The sequence below is a fragment of the Pezoporus wallicus genome, unplaced genomic scaffold (genome assembly GCF_028554395.1).
Source record: "Pezoporus wallicus isolate ANWC-B61680 ecotype Strahan unplaced genomic scaffold, APGP_CSIRO_Pwel_v1 scaffold_11491, whole genome shotgun sequence".
Lineage (NCBI taxonomy): Eukaryota > Metazoa > Chordata > Aves > Psittaciformes > Psittacidae > Pezoporus > Pezoporus wallicus.
This window is the reverse complement of record NW_026642649.1, coordinates 3,231,709-3,248,212: the sequence shown is the minus strand read 5'-3', so window position 1 is coordinate 3,248,212 and position 16,504 is coordinate 3,231,709. Positions and strand designations below refer to the sequence as shown.

At 45.1% G+C, this 16,504-nt stretch overlaps 1 protein-coding gene across 4 annotated transcripts in view; it reads right to left on the bottom strand.

Moving 5' to 3' along the window:
- ULK4 (unc-51 like kinase 4) overlaps positions 1–16,504 on the bottom strand; it is a 194,810-nt gene continuing 178,306 nt past the window's right edge. For all 4 annotated transcript variants that reach the window (XM_057431492.1, XM_057431495.1, XM_057431493.1 and 1 more), the window contains 2 exons: positions 3,130–3,218; positions 1–122 (listed from right to left, as the gene is read on the bottom strand). In XM_057431492.1, coding sequence (XP_057287475.1) covers positions 38–122; positions 3,130–3,218 — 174 coding nt within the window. In that variant the 3' untranslated portion in view covers positions 1–37. The remainder of the gene's footprint in view (positions 123–3,129; positions 3,219–16,504) is intronic.

Here is a 16,504-nt window from a genome sequence, read left to right as displayed (position 1 = left end):
CATCACACACAACTTGTGTGTCTCGGGCACAGCCGGGTCACTTGGTAGTCTTGATGCTCTCATGTCCCACCATCCTCAGAATTTCAAATGCCAAGGAAGCCACAGCAACATCAGCGTGAGAGCTGGGAATTAAAACCATTAACACCAGTTAGACATCTCTGGGGGGGAAACCTTGTTCAAATCCCACATTTGCCTTTACGCCAGACAATTCCTACTGACCATCAGCTGCTCTCTGTACCCTGCACTAACTCCCAACCGTGGATCCTGCCCTGTGGCAAATGTGGTGTGAAGATGAATTTCAGCTCAAAGGCACAGTGACTGCTACCTCACCCGATTGCTCTGTACAAAGACAACATCGCTTATTGTGACCCCATGAATGTGCACACAGACGCTTCCAGCTGGACAGAAAGAAAGATGTGTTTTCACACACACATCCAGCAACTGCTCCCCCCCATCCCCTCCAGCTCTGCAGGTCTGAGACTGACTGGTGGGGCCCTTTGCTTCCTCACCAAAGTTTTCATTATTATACGTATTTCACCTCATTTTCCTGTCTGGAAACACATGCTTTTTCTGGCATTGGAACAGAGGCTCTCACACATTACTGCTGGTCCACAGGAACAAGTCTCTAGGCTACCATCCTTCACCTTTAGCTTAGAAAGGCCGCTATCAGATCAACCTGCAACTTCCTTGGTTGCTGCTAATGACAAGCACCTACGGCCACTCCATGCTTTGGGGAATGCAGAGCTAGCCAGGAAGTCCAAATGCTCACTCCACGCTGTGTAAGCTGCTCTTAATGAGCAGCAATTTAAACCAGGAAACGTGGTTATCTGAAACAAATTCACCCTGGCAACTGCCTTCGCTGAGCAATAAATGGCTACGATCCCACGTTTCACAGTGTGGCTTCGGTTCCACGTAGCTGCTGAAGCAGAACAGGTTGGTTGTGTGTCACTCGTAGAACTGCCTGCTCTCATGAGACGAGGCTGTTATCACGACAGAGACCGGCAGCAGGAGAGCACCCACAGCAGCTCACAGCCCCAGCAGTGCCCCTCTGCTGGCTCCTGACCGCTTGGCTGGCGTCCTCCTCCTGCCATGCAGGCAGAGTGGGGGGTCAGAAACCTGCCTGATGGAGTGAGCACGAAGGCTCCTCAACCACTTCACCCCAGTGATAGGATGTCTGAGCCTTGGGAGCACGGCTTAGATCCAGGATCTCTAAAACACTTCCAATTCTGCATGGGATACAGCGAGGCTTCTTAACCGAGTTCAAAGCACAACTGAGGAGACCAAGTTTATTAGGTCACAAGGAATACTCCAGGGAAGATGGCAGAATATCCATAGCCTCCCTAAACAACAGCTAAACCTGCTAAAGTTTGCTAATCCCAGCCGCCTTCCATCTGCCTGTTGCCAGTTTGTCCACACCTGAGTCCATTACAGCCCCAAGATCCAGGCTGAATCCCTCTGTTTCCTCTGGAGGCAAAGGGGCAGGGACATGTGCTCCCTAAAGAAGGGGAGGAGGGGAAAATAAATCTCTGAGCTCCTGGGGGCTCCCCTGCTGCTGCTGCAGCGTGGGAGCTGGGCACAGCTGAGGAACTTGGCTTACCCTCATGTACAATAGGATCATGGAATCCCAGACTGGTTTGGGTTGGAAAGGACCTTAAAGCTCATCCAGTCCCAACCTCCTGCCATGGGCAGGGACACCTCACACCAGACCAGGTTGCTCCAAGCCCCTGTGTCCAACCTGGCCTTGAACACTGCCAGGGATGGGGCAGCCACAGCTTCTCTGGGCACCCTGTGCCAGCGCCTCAGCACCCTCACAGGGAAGAACTTCTGCCTTAGATCTAACCTGAACTTCCCCTGTTTTAGTCTGAACCCATCACCCCTTGTCCTATTGCTACAGTCCCTGATGAAGAGTATCAATTGTCATTGGCATCAGCTAGAATTCGGTCTACTGGGCATCCTGTCTCAAATAAGAGTGCTCTTTATTTGGGGTTCTGCAGTACGTGGTTTCCTGTTTCTCTATAGACAACAGACAATGAGAAGAAGCCAGGAAAGCAGAGCCAGAGAAATGCTAAAAACCAGTGAAACCCTAAAGGAGAACCCCCTGTGCTTCCTCACTGTCACCTTCACTGGTGTTGCCTGTAGCCTCCCTTGGGGAGAGCTGACGTTTTTCACTCAGATAATTTCATGTGTCACACGAACCCCATGAGTCAGCAGCTGAGCATGCGAGAGGGATGCGGACTGTTCCCAATAGGTTCGGTCAGTCCTCGGTGTGCATCTGCTTACCTAGTGTAAGTTAGGGGGTTAGGGTCCCGCATCCCAACATTTACTTCCCACATCTCCCCTCATCCCTGCTCCCTTCCCATACAGGGTACACCCTGACATAATGTGGAGGAGCCAATTTTCCCACACAACTGACCCATATAAAGCCTGCCCTTGGGAGCACAAAGAGCACTGAAAAGATGATCTTAGTGTTTCCAAACCTGATCCATAAACTACAATTTATTGGGGAATTTTAGCTCAACCAGGAGTAAAATAGAATCATGGAATCAACCAGCTTGGAAAGGACCTTTAAGCTCATCCAATCCAACCATTGCCCCAGCAGTGCCAAGGCCACCACTAACCCATGGCACTGAGGGCCTGCAGCCTAACAGCCTGCGGCAGGAGTCTAATACTTGTTTTGAGGGGCAGAGAACAGTAAAATCCATTCATCCACATGTCCAAGGGGGATTGGATGAGGGAAGGTCTGTGGGAGATGAGCTGAGGTTCGGCCGGCTTGCTGGGACTAGCACCTCTGTTCTTGCCCTCCCCTCAGCCACAGGTATTCTTGAACACAAGCAGTTTTGTTCCTGTGCTGCACATTTGAAAGTAATCAGCACCAAACACAATCACTTTAAAACAGGGCACAAACGTCACATTGTGCTTGTAGCCCACTCCATCACTGCCCAGTGTCCGGTCACAGAGACCAAGTGTTTGGAATAAGATTGTATATTCAAGAAACGAGGTTAACCATGGCCAGAGACAGGAACCTGAGCAGCTCAGAAGGCGATTGATTACAGGTGAAGACCATTGCAGACAAAGCAGGAGGCGAGCACTCTCAGCCCTGGAAATTCCTAGCAGCCTGAGGGGCCTCACCTGGCAGTGTGGGCCAGGCTCTCCAGGGTCTGGAGAAGAGCATCACCATCATTCTTCAGGCTCTCTGAGCGCTTCTCGTTTGAAGTTATCTGGAACGAAAAGAAAGAAGCGTTATCAAAGGCTCAGGAGAAATTCCTCTCTGTCATTTTTTCTGTGGGGTAGGGGAGAGGGAAGCAAGTTGCAGCATTTAGTACAGTTGCAAATGGAATGTGACATTAAAGAGACCCAAGAGAAAGTCCCTTTTACTGAGCAGGACTGACTTGTAGGCACAGACCATCAAAAATACCTTGGCTTCATTAACAAGACTCACTCTTGCTCTGAGTCCCTGTACGTGTGCAAATTCACACATCACAGTCTGCCAGTCCTCATTTCATCTCTCGCACCAACACAAACACAAGTCCCATTTAGCCTGAATTCCAGGGAGATCTTGGGGGGGGGAGGTTACAACATTCATTTTCATGTCTCTTTTCAGGGAAAACCTCACCAAGCTTGTACAGCTTTCAGATCCAGACGTGTGGAGCTTCTCCGAAAGAAGCCAGGTTACAATCCCTGCCCCTCACCACTCATTAGGTCTGTTACCTGCACAGGACTGTCGCCTACAGAGCAGGGCACGGAATGACCAAAGCAACTTCCCTCTGGTGTCAAGTGAAGCCTGACTATAGCTGATTCTGCTGCTGGCGTGTTCCATCACAATAATCTGCAAGGACTGATTGTTTCTCCAGCCTTAAGCAGTGTAACTACACAGCTCCAAGTGCATTTCCTGAGCAGTCACTAAGCAGGTGAATGGGAAGGGTAAGGGGGACACGACGTGAAGATGCAGGGCACTGTGGCACAAATGGACACTGAATACTCAGCAGTTTGCTGAAGAAGCTCTTGTACCTCCAAAACTCATCGGGGAAAGGGTCTGCGTGTCAGGTCCTGCTTGCTAAGGTAAAGAAATCTTGGCTGCAGAGAAAGGAAAAGAGGAGGACCAGAGCAGCTGATTGTTCTGATACTGGAGGAGTTAACGCTTGAAACGACACCTTCTAATCCCCAAATCTGGCAAGGACTTTTAAGCTTCAGCATGCTGTGGCTGGCCCTGTTTACCATTGATCAGGCATCTGGGCGATACGCCTTCACATCTCCCTCTTAAATCACAAGAGAAGCTGCATTTACAGCTGCCATCCCCCCGTGATTTATCAGCAGCGGTTCTGCAGTGGTGTCACTGCATCTATAATCACAACATCCTGTAGTTAAGCAGTAACAGGGAACTGGGACCTGTCTGAAGTAAACTACACTGCACCCTGTGTGTTGGAAAAACCCAGCGATGCCATCACCTGAGTACAAACCGCTGCTAAATCCTGATTTACCATCACTCATCGTGAAACCATTTTACTCTTTCGAGGTTCACATCTGACCCTTTCACTTTATGTCTCAGGAATCCGCTCTCTGCACTGGGGAAGGCACCGAAGATGTTTTGTCATCTGGGTTCTGAATGGGAGAACACCACCGCAGGTAACAGCAGCAACACAGCTGCAATACAGGGGGGAAAGTGCTTTCACCACAGGACATTGCAATCTATTCCTAAAGAGGGCTCAAGCCTCTACCACACACTTCCCCGTAACTTCTGCAGCTCACCAGTGGCTGCCACGCTCTTTGCACTCGCCACATTCCTGTCTCTTGTTTCTCCTCCACTTTAAAAGAGCCAGAGGTGACAGGGGAGGAAGGTCACTAGGGCTGGATCGTGCTCCATGAAAGTGCAAGGTCAGATATAGGTTACAGCTATCTTTAATTCCAGTGCATCCTAACTCGTGGATGCTGACACCTGTACCACCCTCACAGTGCTTTAACAACTCAGTCCCTGTGTATCATACAGGGATGGAACATTCAAAACAGGCTCAACTGTAGAACTTGGTAGCAAGAAAAAGCTTTTAATTCTACAGTGCTCTATTTCAAACAGCAGCTCAGTCCACCTGAGTCACAGGGTCTGCCTACAGCCGAGTTGTAGCATGCCTCGTGCCATTATTATGAATGTATTTGTGTGAGTACAAAGCATTTGAGTGGATTAAATGGCTTTATATGCACAGAAATGGTAACAGACAGAAGCAGAAGGACCCATGAGATCATCTACCCCATATCCCTGTTGTGTTTCACTGTCCAGAGCAGCTTTCAGTCACAAGCAATGGGCTTCTGCGATACCTGTCCAATAGGGGTGACTCCACTAGCTAATAAAATACTCCAATAAGATCCTTTCAGAAGTAAAAGTGGTACCACGAGGAGGGGAAGGATGGGGCCTTTAACACCATGAGCAGGCTGTTTAAGTCAAATTTCGGATGCATTTTCTTGACAGCATCAACTAACAGCTTCCCATGAGCTGAGGGGTGTTGGTGGAGAAATACTGCCGAAATCCCTGTTCACTTACTTTGTTATCTCCTACCCTTCCATCCACACCAGTTCTAGTTCTCCTTCACTTGGAATTTCAACAACCGCTTTAACGATCGCCTATAACACTGCTGTACGTTAGGGCTGGCTACAACACATATTCAATGACATAATCAATAGCTATTCCTTTAATTAAACACGTAATTACATCTCAGTTTAGTTGTACGCTCACTGCAATGTAACAAGAATTTCAACATGACTTTTCTTTACTAAGCCAAGAGCCATTCAGCAGCTTTCCTCTCGTCAGTTCTAGTTCAAGGATGAGCCCTAAGGAGCACCGTAATGGATAGGTGAAGATCAGTATTCCCTGAAATTTAGGGTATTTCACGTTGCTAAAGGCGAGTGCAAGTAAAACATTCTCTGGAAGATCCCCTTCACTAACAAACTAAGGAGGTTTGGATCCTTGGTCAAAGAGGTGATTTTTGCCATTCAAGGTTCAAGAAAGCACGGAAACTTGAGGGCAAATGACTTTTCTTAAGGCTGGTTTCATAATGCTGAACTGCTTTCGCTGGTTAAATCATAACTCATGACTGAGTTAAATGACCTAAGCAGTAAACTACTCTCTCACCATTTTGAAGAGAATGAGACTCCTGCTTTGCTGAGGTTTCCAGTAACCTGTAAGCTTGATGTCTGTGAAATAAACTGGGAAGTGAGGCACAACAGCGACCGAGTAAAAATAAGCAGCTTTGTACTTGAAACAAGTGAAGTGAGTGAAGAGAGGCCCCGAAGCACGTTCACCTTCATCTGCAAGTGCCATCTTCTCAAATAAAGAACTGCTGCAGGTGTTTGCCATATCCATGCTCAACAGATGCTTTCCTCAAGCCAACAGGCTGCCCAGGGCAGGGCTGCAGTCACCGTCCCTGCAAGTGTTCACACAGCGTGGAGACGAGGCCTCAGTGCCATGGGTTAGTGGTGGCCTTGGAGTGCTGGGGGATGTTTGGACTGGGTGAGCTGAAAGGGCTTTTCCAGCCTGGTTGGTTCTATGAATCTATAATCATCGTGCCTGAGCACACAATCAAGGCCTTTCATAAATGCTCTTTCTCACATAATGGCTTTTTCTTTTCCCCAAGCACACATTTTTACCTCATGAAGTGATGCTTCTTTACTTTTTCCTCAATATGGAATACACTTAAGCCAATTACCTTTGTAGGATTAGTTAGCTCACGTTCTCACCCAACTTTACCAGCTGGCTGAGAGCATCCATATGGGTGACACGGGACCTGCCATGGGCTGCTTTATCAGAACCACCAGACATTGTAGGCCCAACCTTAGCATCACTTACATATCGAAAGATGCTGTGAATAAAGTACCACTTAACCCTAGTTAGAGGCTTCTCTGTGAATGGGAATTGTATCTTCAGCTAAAACTGCAGTAAAACCAATCAGAGAGACACTTTTTCCTGTGTAGGACGCGAGTGTTCAGGATGATAAAACCCCACAGAATTAGAAGAATTGCCCTCTAGACACTATTTCAAATAATGCCTTCATTGTAAGTGCTGTCCCCACAGTTTTAAATGTGCATCTCAGGCTTCTCATTCCTGCTTCCATCTTTGCCTGGCCAAAGGCACTGCCAGCATAGGACACAGCACCTTTCATCCCCACCCAAAGCTCCTCTTTCACATGCTGTCTGGGGTGGTGGTGACTGCAAGTTGGTGGCTGTTCACAGCTGCTCGGTGTGACCTTACTCCCAGCTTTAAGGAACAAATGTCACAGAAGATGGTGGTGTCAAAAACATCAGCTATAGCTGATGTGACAGCCCAGCAAAGAAGTCAATGGGATGGTAACTTCGGAAGCGAAGCACAACGGGCTGGAGGAGAAAACCTTCCGTGTTGTGGCCCATCTTATGCTTATCCCAGGGCATTTAATGGTACTTTTCCTCTCAGGCTGTCCGCACTGAGCTGTTCACAATCACTGCAGCAATCAAATCAAACACATCCTTTGGCTTGTCATTCACAACTCATGAAGACATGGCCAGAAATATGCTGCCATTCCCTCTTAACGGAGGAGCAATAACCAACATACAGCAAACAGGCACCCATGCAAGTGAGCACTTGTGTGAATAAAAAACCAAACAGATCCATTGATCATGTCTGAACTTACTAAATATAAAGATTCCCTTCATTAGAAATCCCTCTCCAAGCACATACATTAAGCTGCCAGTGCCTAGAGGAGGTATAAGAAATGGATGCACCACTTCCCATGATGGATCAAATGGATCCATCACTTCTGTAGGCCTGCACACTTACTTACTCTTACAGAGTCACGTAGCTTTACCTTTGTGTAATGAAGGGCCAGACCCACTAAAGCATTTGGAGCCTCTAAAGTAGCTGCAGAGTAGAGTATTAGAGCTGTAATGATTATGTTTAAGGTATCAATGCCCAAAGAGGAATCCTAAGAAGAGCCTGAGATCCCTGCACAGTGCATGGGGAGTGTGCAGCTACCAAAGGGCACGGAAACCTGCACGCTGAGCATGAAGTTCTCCAGATTCCCTTTCCCCTCTGGAGCTCAGCCTGCTAACACAGCAAATGAAAACTGGTGCAGACACCACAACTCCAACCTTTTCTCAGTTCCCCTGTAGCCTTCTGCCCTTTTCCAGGTGAGTGAAGGTCACAGTTTGCTGCTGTGGCACGGCTTCCACTGGAAGGGGAAAGGCTGGGAAGTCTGGATGGTTCTCATGTAGGGGGTGAATAACATCATGGCACAGGGACTCAGCAGGGTATCTGCTTCATGTCCTCGGGCAGGTACGTGCGACTGGACCCTTCACAGCACTCAGGTGCAACCCATTTGCACGCTGTTTAATGAGAATGAATGGCAGCTCTTGCCAGGCAGTGCAAGTCAAGCAGAGGAACACCTTGAGATTTGTGCTCCCAAAGACACCGCGCACTCCCTACCATGGCCACAAGTTGGTTTTGCTCTCCAGAGTGTAGAAGAGCTCATTCTAAGAGGGTAAAAACCTTCCTGGCATCCCCCCCCCTCCATCACGGCATGCTTCCTTGCTCCTCTTTACAAATGCTTGAGCTGGAGTGAGCCAGACACAGACCGTGTGTGTGGGAAGAACAAATCAAGTCAGACAAGTTCTATTTACGTTACTAACTGCCAACTCACTGGAACAGGCCTGAGCAATGCTGCTGGACCATAAAAACAAGAAAGGAAAGTTACAAAAGCATGAGTGTGTTCCAGGTGTGCTTTGGCAAGCACATTGCAGCCAGGGATTGCCGACACACCATTACAAAGACTTTGTGGCCTCCAGATCCTGCAAATACATGTGAAAACAAGCAGGTTTCTGTGACAGAAACCCCCCTGCATCAGACAGCTTAGCTCTGATTTTGCAGTTTTTATCCCCCCTTTATGGATAGGATTCTTGTTGCGCTGGAGTCAGCAGCAAACTCCTTTTGACTCTGATAAGGCCAAGCTTTCACTCGACAGGTTTTGTCTTCCCATTTGTATGTGTGTGCAGGTTTATCCCAGGTTCAAAGCCATCTCCACTGGTAACTTGGAATCATACCAGTTTCCCGGCAGTCTGAAAGCCACGCTGCCTCAAGCACTACTCAGAGAGACACAAGGAATGTCTCCCACACGCTGTACGATGGTTAATTGATTTTGGATGTTTCTTGACACCTTCCACTTTGAGGCCATTCTCTGCCCTTCAGCTTATACACAATGCGCACAAAGGCATGCTCCATGCTTGTTGGAAATTGTAACATTACCAACTCGCAGGAGCATTGTCTAAGCATAAGAGGAGATTCATAAAACCTGGGGTAATTATTGAACACTGCTCTCTGTCTCGTTTGACTCCTTTTGCTTTGGTTTCTGTTACAAGCAGTGTTCTCAGCTCACTTTCAGAGATACAAGATGTCTTTATAACCCACAAAATAGTGCCGTTTCCAGCCTCTGTAACCAGTGAGGTTAAAATATTTGACTTAACAGAACTGAAGAGGGCAACTTCGACACATCCACTAGACCCAGGTGTCCACAGCAGCTTCATTAGCAAGCAGTGCTGTCTGGCAAAAGATGTCTCAAAAGGAGACTTCCACATAGTGCTGCAGTGCTGACAAGTTATACATGCCCATAAGCAAGCCCAGCATCAATATGGCATTAAAAACAAACACTTGTCACCCTGTTGCTGGTGATCTCATCTGCAAACACAGGTTCATCTGTCATCTGCATGCCAACGACTCCCTGAGGTACCACTTCAGACTGGTTTTGCTCTGCCCAAACAATGATTCCAGCTGGCCTCAAACAGCAGCTTTAGCAAAACAAGGCCACACACTGAGCTTATGCAAACCCTGCAAGCCCCTCAGATCCCTCTTCCTGCAGCTCACCTTGCTGGATGCGAGGAGATCCCAGATACACCTCACCCTGATGGTCTCTTACAGCTTTCCCCATTACCAAAGGAATAGGGAAATACACTGGAATGATTTTTATCACCGCAGCAGGTCCAGTTTAGGCTCAGATCCTACGTTCATGTTCCTTTAGGAGATATTATAGAGGCAGCTAGGAACACACATTAAAACAAAACACAGATCCTCTGCATATCTAGATCTCCCCTCAAGTTCATCATTCCAGGGATCTCTCATATTCAAATGTCCTTCAGAGTCTCTCTATCAGCTTTTCTCCTAAAATAGCTTCTGACAAGTAACTCCCAATCCCTCTTAAATGTTGATTCCTACCATCCTTTTCCAGGGCGGCTGTCTTTTTCTGGCCTAATAATTCAATTTGTGCATAAGATCCCTGAATTTCAGTAGCTGTCATCCCCTGTAAACCTCACAAAATAGGCTGACGGCAAAGATTATATGTGGATGGAGTTATATGTGACCTCCATCAGTGTGCTCCATGGGTTAGGGATTGCCTTCTGTTCATGGACATTTTCGTGTTCATCTCATACAGCTCAACGTAGATATTTCACTGACGGATTTCGTGCTATGGCAGTTCAAATAAACTCAAGTATTAATACACTTGCAAGAGTCAGAATCATTACTGCAGCTAACTCATCTTCGCGCTATTCGGGAAACCAGTGACACCCAGAACATGTTGGAAAGTGCTGACCTTCAAATGGTGATTACCATGCAGGAGAAGTATGCAAGCAACCAAGCAATTACCATTTTCGTAAATGGTTTTAAATGTAAGGGCACAAAGCCTTGAACAGCCATGCCTCTGATGCTCGGATGAAGTGGCCAAACCCCTAGGAAGTGCCAAGAAGTTGCAGTTCACTGAAAAACTTGAGTTTTAATGCTTCCAGCCTCTAAAAAATGATTGCCTCGACTTGACAATGTCCCTTTTCCTGCTTTAAAATGCTCCTCAGAAAGGCAAAAGGCTACCGTGCCTTGCAAAGGTAGAGTGATGTGACCAACCTACCCAGGCTGATGTGAACAGATGCTGCCAAAATTATCCTTCTACAGATCTGCTGCAATTCAAGTCAGATCTAGTATGCAAAATCCCTGGTTTCCGCCGAGCAGAACCTTAACTTTCCTGGAGAATGGAACAAAATTGGAAAACTCACGCTTACACTGGCCATAAGGTGGGTTTGAACACAAGACTCCAACAACTAGAACTCTCTACAACTTGACTTACTGTGTTAGATTTACTACCCCAAGAAAAGCAGGAATATAAGGAGTCAAAAACTAAAACAGATCACGAAAAATACAGACTTAGAATAAAAATAGTAGCAAAATCCTGTTAGAAAATCATGATAAACTATTATTTTGAGCTATACATTAATGGATTAAATGTTAATTCCTTTGTAAGTCCTATAGACTTGGCTTCCGTAGAATCTTAGTATCCTAGAACGGTTTGGCTTGGAAAGCACCCTAAGATCATCCAGTTCCAGCCCCCTGCCACAGGCAGGGACACCTCACACTAGAGCAGGTTGCTCCAAGCCCTGTCCAACCTGGCCTCAAACACTGACAGGGAGTGGTAGGCACATAAAGCTTGGACACAGAGCCCTTGAGGTTTTCTTTAAGTACCAAACATGTATAGACTAAAGACTATACAAAATATACTTCATATACTGAAAGGAAGATTAAAAAGCTTGAAGATCTTTTAGCAGAGGTAAAAAAGGCATGGTTGTACTTACGCTTTATGCAGAAAGCAACTAGGAATGTAAACGACTGAACAGGGATATAAGTCTATAAACCACCCATTTCTGAGGAAAATTATGCTTAATGAAATGGTTCCATTTCCATAAAATTGTAAAAACTGTCATAAAAACAAATGGACTCCTGGAATCGATTCTTGCTTATTGTCATGTGACAGATGGCTTTGCCTGCCTGCAAGAGAGCAAACAGCTACCGAGTTGGTCCTCTCTGACCTCAGAGAGAATCATTTTGGACTATTCATTCTTTTGTTAACAAGCCCAGTTGCATTTAAGCATCTTTACGACAGCTACTAAGTCATCCATGTGCAATTACAGCGAGGAGGTCAAAAGGAAGTAATAGTGATGAGCCCAACAGATGACACAGCCAGGCAATCTCAACAGTATTGCACGATGTAAAATTACAGTGCACTGAAACACCAAATGAGTATGGCAATCCTTTCGTGCCCACAAAAACAATGAATTAGGACTCCATAACAAAAACACCCGTGATAGTCACTGGGAATTACACTGGCCCTGAATTATGAATTGAATAAACAGGTTGCAGGTTTCAGAACTGCTGGTTTCACTGTACAACCCCAAGCAAAACATCTGTCCATGTGAAAGAGAGCCTATTTCTTATTGTTTACCATGGCAGTATCGCTTTCCAGACAGCTCCTGTATCTATTCATAACCACACTGGGCTCCCAGTACCCAAATACCAGCACAGTGATAACTGTTGTAGAGGGACTCGGAAAGCAAGCACATTCCAAACAAGGGGATCAGTAATGGCCCCCTGCAATGTGAACCTGTAGAGTGCCAGTCACTGGAATGAAACCTTTCCATTCTTGCTGCTCTCCGACATTAAAAGCAGGTCCCATATTGGATGAGACCCCTTGTCAGTGTCATTACAGAGTAGTTATTGCAGATTGACTGAATAATGTCAGTTGTGAAAACAACCATCAACCAAAATGTCAGCCCAAATCTGCCCTTAACACATACACTGCACATATACTTCCACATTTACCCCAAAGAAAGATAGTAAGATTTAATGTAGAATGAATAGTTCAATAGGCCACGTGGTGAGTAAATGTTCACAGTTACTTCAGAGGTCATTCCCCCTCACACTGGAGATAACCACAGGTTGTCAGTACATTCACGTTTTGGGTTTTGCCAACACTTGCCACATTTCATTAGGCTGTGTTTGGACTCCACCTGCTTGGCTCTTCAGAGCCCTGCTGGTTTAGTGACACTAAACCAGTGATTTGATGATTTCATTGCAATTTTCCTCTCCCTACCTCCACTCACATACACCCACACTTGGCTGACTATCACAGTCCCATCAGTGACTGGCAGGAACAGGTTCCTGAGGAGTTTTCCTAGGCTTTTATGGATTCATTGAGTTTCAGCTTCTGGCAGCCTGTGTATAAGAGAAATTCCTGCAGCTGTCCCTGACATCATACCATTTTACTGTTCTTTACAATAAGATTCAAAATGCAGATGAATATAATAAACCCTGCAGAGTTTCTTTGCTGCAACTGCAAAAACAAAGGAGCTCTAAGACAAGGTTAAATGATTTACAACAGAACCTTGCAAAGAGAAGATAAATCACCTTTTTCTCTCAGTACAGTGCTGTACAGTCGTTTTCATCTTTTCTTATCAGCTGCCATTTCCAACACTTACAAGAAGTGCTCTTATTATGCTAGGGAGCAAAAAGGATCAAGCTCTTCAACGTGGCAGTCTTCTATCAGCAATAAAAGATACAAAGACCCAGAGTCCAATATGATGTCACTAACCAGTGACATGAATGGCAATGTACTGCTCTATTGCTAATACAAGAAGTCGGGGAAGGCTCATTTTCTTTAAGGATGAACTCAAATAGCTGATAACACACCCCTGACAGCATAAAAAGAAGGGCAACGCATGGCAACTCTGCGTACTACTTCATGGCAGATGGAGTGAGGGGAAGTAGACTCACTGGCTGTGCAGGTGATGGGCATGGGAAGGACAATTTTGGCTGATGCAACTGCCCACTGTGATCACCAAAGTGGGACAAGACAAGGAGGAATGTATCAGTGTCAAGAAATGGATGTAGCAGCTGCAGAATACCCGCTTACATTGTCCCTCCTCTCCACATAGAAGGCTGTGTTAACCTAGACAGTACAGCTTATCTTCTCCATTGCACAGTTAAACAAATTTCAGCTAAATTAAAATCATGCCATTAAGTAAACAGTCAATCCATTACAAGTACTTGAGTTAAAGCAGTTTAAGAAATTACCAACCACTTAGCTAGCTTCTGAGATCTATGTATATATGCACCCACTAAATGGCAATGCTTCAAATGGCTTGAACCACCACTGTTGGTGATTTACTCTTAAGGTATTTTACTCCATGCTGCAAGAGACTGGGTGCCCATACAGTCAGCTGAGTTATCTCGGGCAAGGTAGTACTGATTTGCAACCGAGCAGACAACTCCTTCAACTCCTTTCCCTTGATGGCACCGTGATGGATGTCCTTATTTTAAAAGCTGGGTAAATGATAAAATTCCAAGCCAGAAACTGCTATCAACAGAGGAACTAGGCTAGCACTATAATTTTAATGCATCCATATTTTTATAAAACATATTCAAATTGAGATCAGTTATGGCATCAGTTAGTTATGTTGTCCAAGGGGCTTTTTGCATTTCAGAGCCTTAAGCATGAGCTCACAGACTCTTGTCATTAAAAGGTGGAGATAAAGAGGTGCAAAGCTGAAAAGATGAAACTTTCAGGGAAGAAGTCCGCAACACAGGCAGGGTCTGCCCTGTAAACACAAAATCTGCTGAATTCCCAAAGAAGAAGTCCTTTTTCCTTAGGAAGTAAACAGTTTAATTTGGATAGGAGAGTGGGAGAGCATTCTCTGGAAGACATATGGGCTGTTTCTCTTTGTAACTCTCTAATACAGTAGAGATTGACCTTTGCATCCTCACTTTGATGCTTATCTTGAACAAACAGCATAGGAGTCAATGTCTACTGAGAAAAAAAATCCAGGAAGTGACTTTTCTTTCTAAGTGCAGAGCAAATCCTAGGGAAAATGTTCATAAACACTCATGCAGCTGCTGTGGCTGGATGGGAAGCACCTTTGTGATGCAGTGCTTATTGGGCCATTAAATGCTTGCTGAGACAAGTTAAACTTCAATCTTGAATTATACGATTAAGTCTTCCAGGGAGTAAGTGATCCTTTGTAGCTTTTGTTATCTCCAAATACATTATACGTAGAAGAACAAACATCTTCTTATTTTATATGTTGCTTTTATCTCACGGGTGAATTTAGTGTTCAAGGAGTGGATACCACTGAGCAAAGGCAACCCTAATGAATGCAAGGGATCTGAGGAACTTCACCCACGCAGATGGGGCAGTGAACCTTACACCTAGCTTACACCCAGCTTACGGCACCGCCAGTTCTGCAGTCTTGGCTCCAGCTGAATAGACAACTGTGATCAAACTGTGTACAAAGCAGCGACCGACAACCCAGCTTCCAGCTATCATCTAATCAGGACGTGAACTGGATATTTTTGCCTCTCATTTTCTTTTTGACTGCAGGAAAAAATTATGAAGTACTATTACTGCACTTTAATATTCATGATAAATATGCAGAGGCTAAAAATAAAGCCTTGTTAACTTAATAAAGCAGTTTGTTTTCTCTCAAGGTTTCAAGTTAAAACTCCTCAGACATTTTTGCTGATGTGCAGCTAATTACATCATTGTTTTGCATTTGCTGTTGCACAAGGACCATGAACAAGGAGTGCCTTAAAATTAGATGTTGCAGCCCATACACTTAACCTGATTAGGTCAATGACTGAAACATTAACACAGTTAGGGAAATGAAAGCAGAGTCTTGTTAAACAAGAAGTCATTATATACTCTAACATTGTATTCTTTTAACTGAAACTTCATGTTTTCAGATGCAGAATGAGCATCTGGATGTTTGCCACAAGACATTTATTGCTTTTTGCTCCTAATACCCCCTGTGGCTGCCAATCTTCCACCTCTGGCTTCCAGGACCAGGTAACTGAGTCACAGTGCAACCCTTATCACGTCACAACACAAAGCTGATGTGATGATCTCATTACTGCTCCAGGAAAAGGAATAAGCTCAATTCCTCTTTACACCAGCAAATCTAGCTTTCAGCAAAGACCTACAAAGGCCTTAACCACATAACAGAGAGAACAAGTAACAGTGTGGCACCCTGTTAAGGAAAACTATTATCATAAGGAAGATAGTGACATTAAAGTCTTTCAAAGAAAGACTCAGTGCTTTGCCAGATGATTTCTAAATTTTGAAGGAGATCTGAAGTTATCTATCGATACCTATCTATAATAGGTTAAGATACCTGGAAGTTACCTTTATGTCAGGTTAAAAAGAATTTTGTACATTAAAGAAGAGATTTATTGCACTCTTTCACGCACTTAACGCCATCTAAATTGGCTGGGAGGTTCATCTTCAAGCTCTTCATCCTTCTTTTAACATTGTATTTGGATCATTTTCTAGCAGAGTATCAGACATGCAGAAACAAAATCTAAAATGACTAAATCTGACTTAAAAAGAATACTTGTCTGATCAAAGCCTCTACCTCACCTGTGCAGGTTTGGGGGTTTTGGTGTGTTTTTTAGAACTAAGTAGCAGGAAAAGCCTTATCTTCTAAGAGTTGCACTTGATTGCTCATAAAGATTTGAAAAATGATTGGGATTATCATTCTAAAACAGCACCCAGGGGAACTGGGTGGATCAAGGGATTGCTAATGAGATATTGAGTCTTTCACATCTAAACTGCTGATTTAAATTCAATCCAACACAAAGATCACCCAGCTGGTGGACACCTGAAAATCTGTAAGGAATGAGGTGATG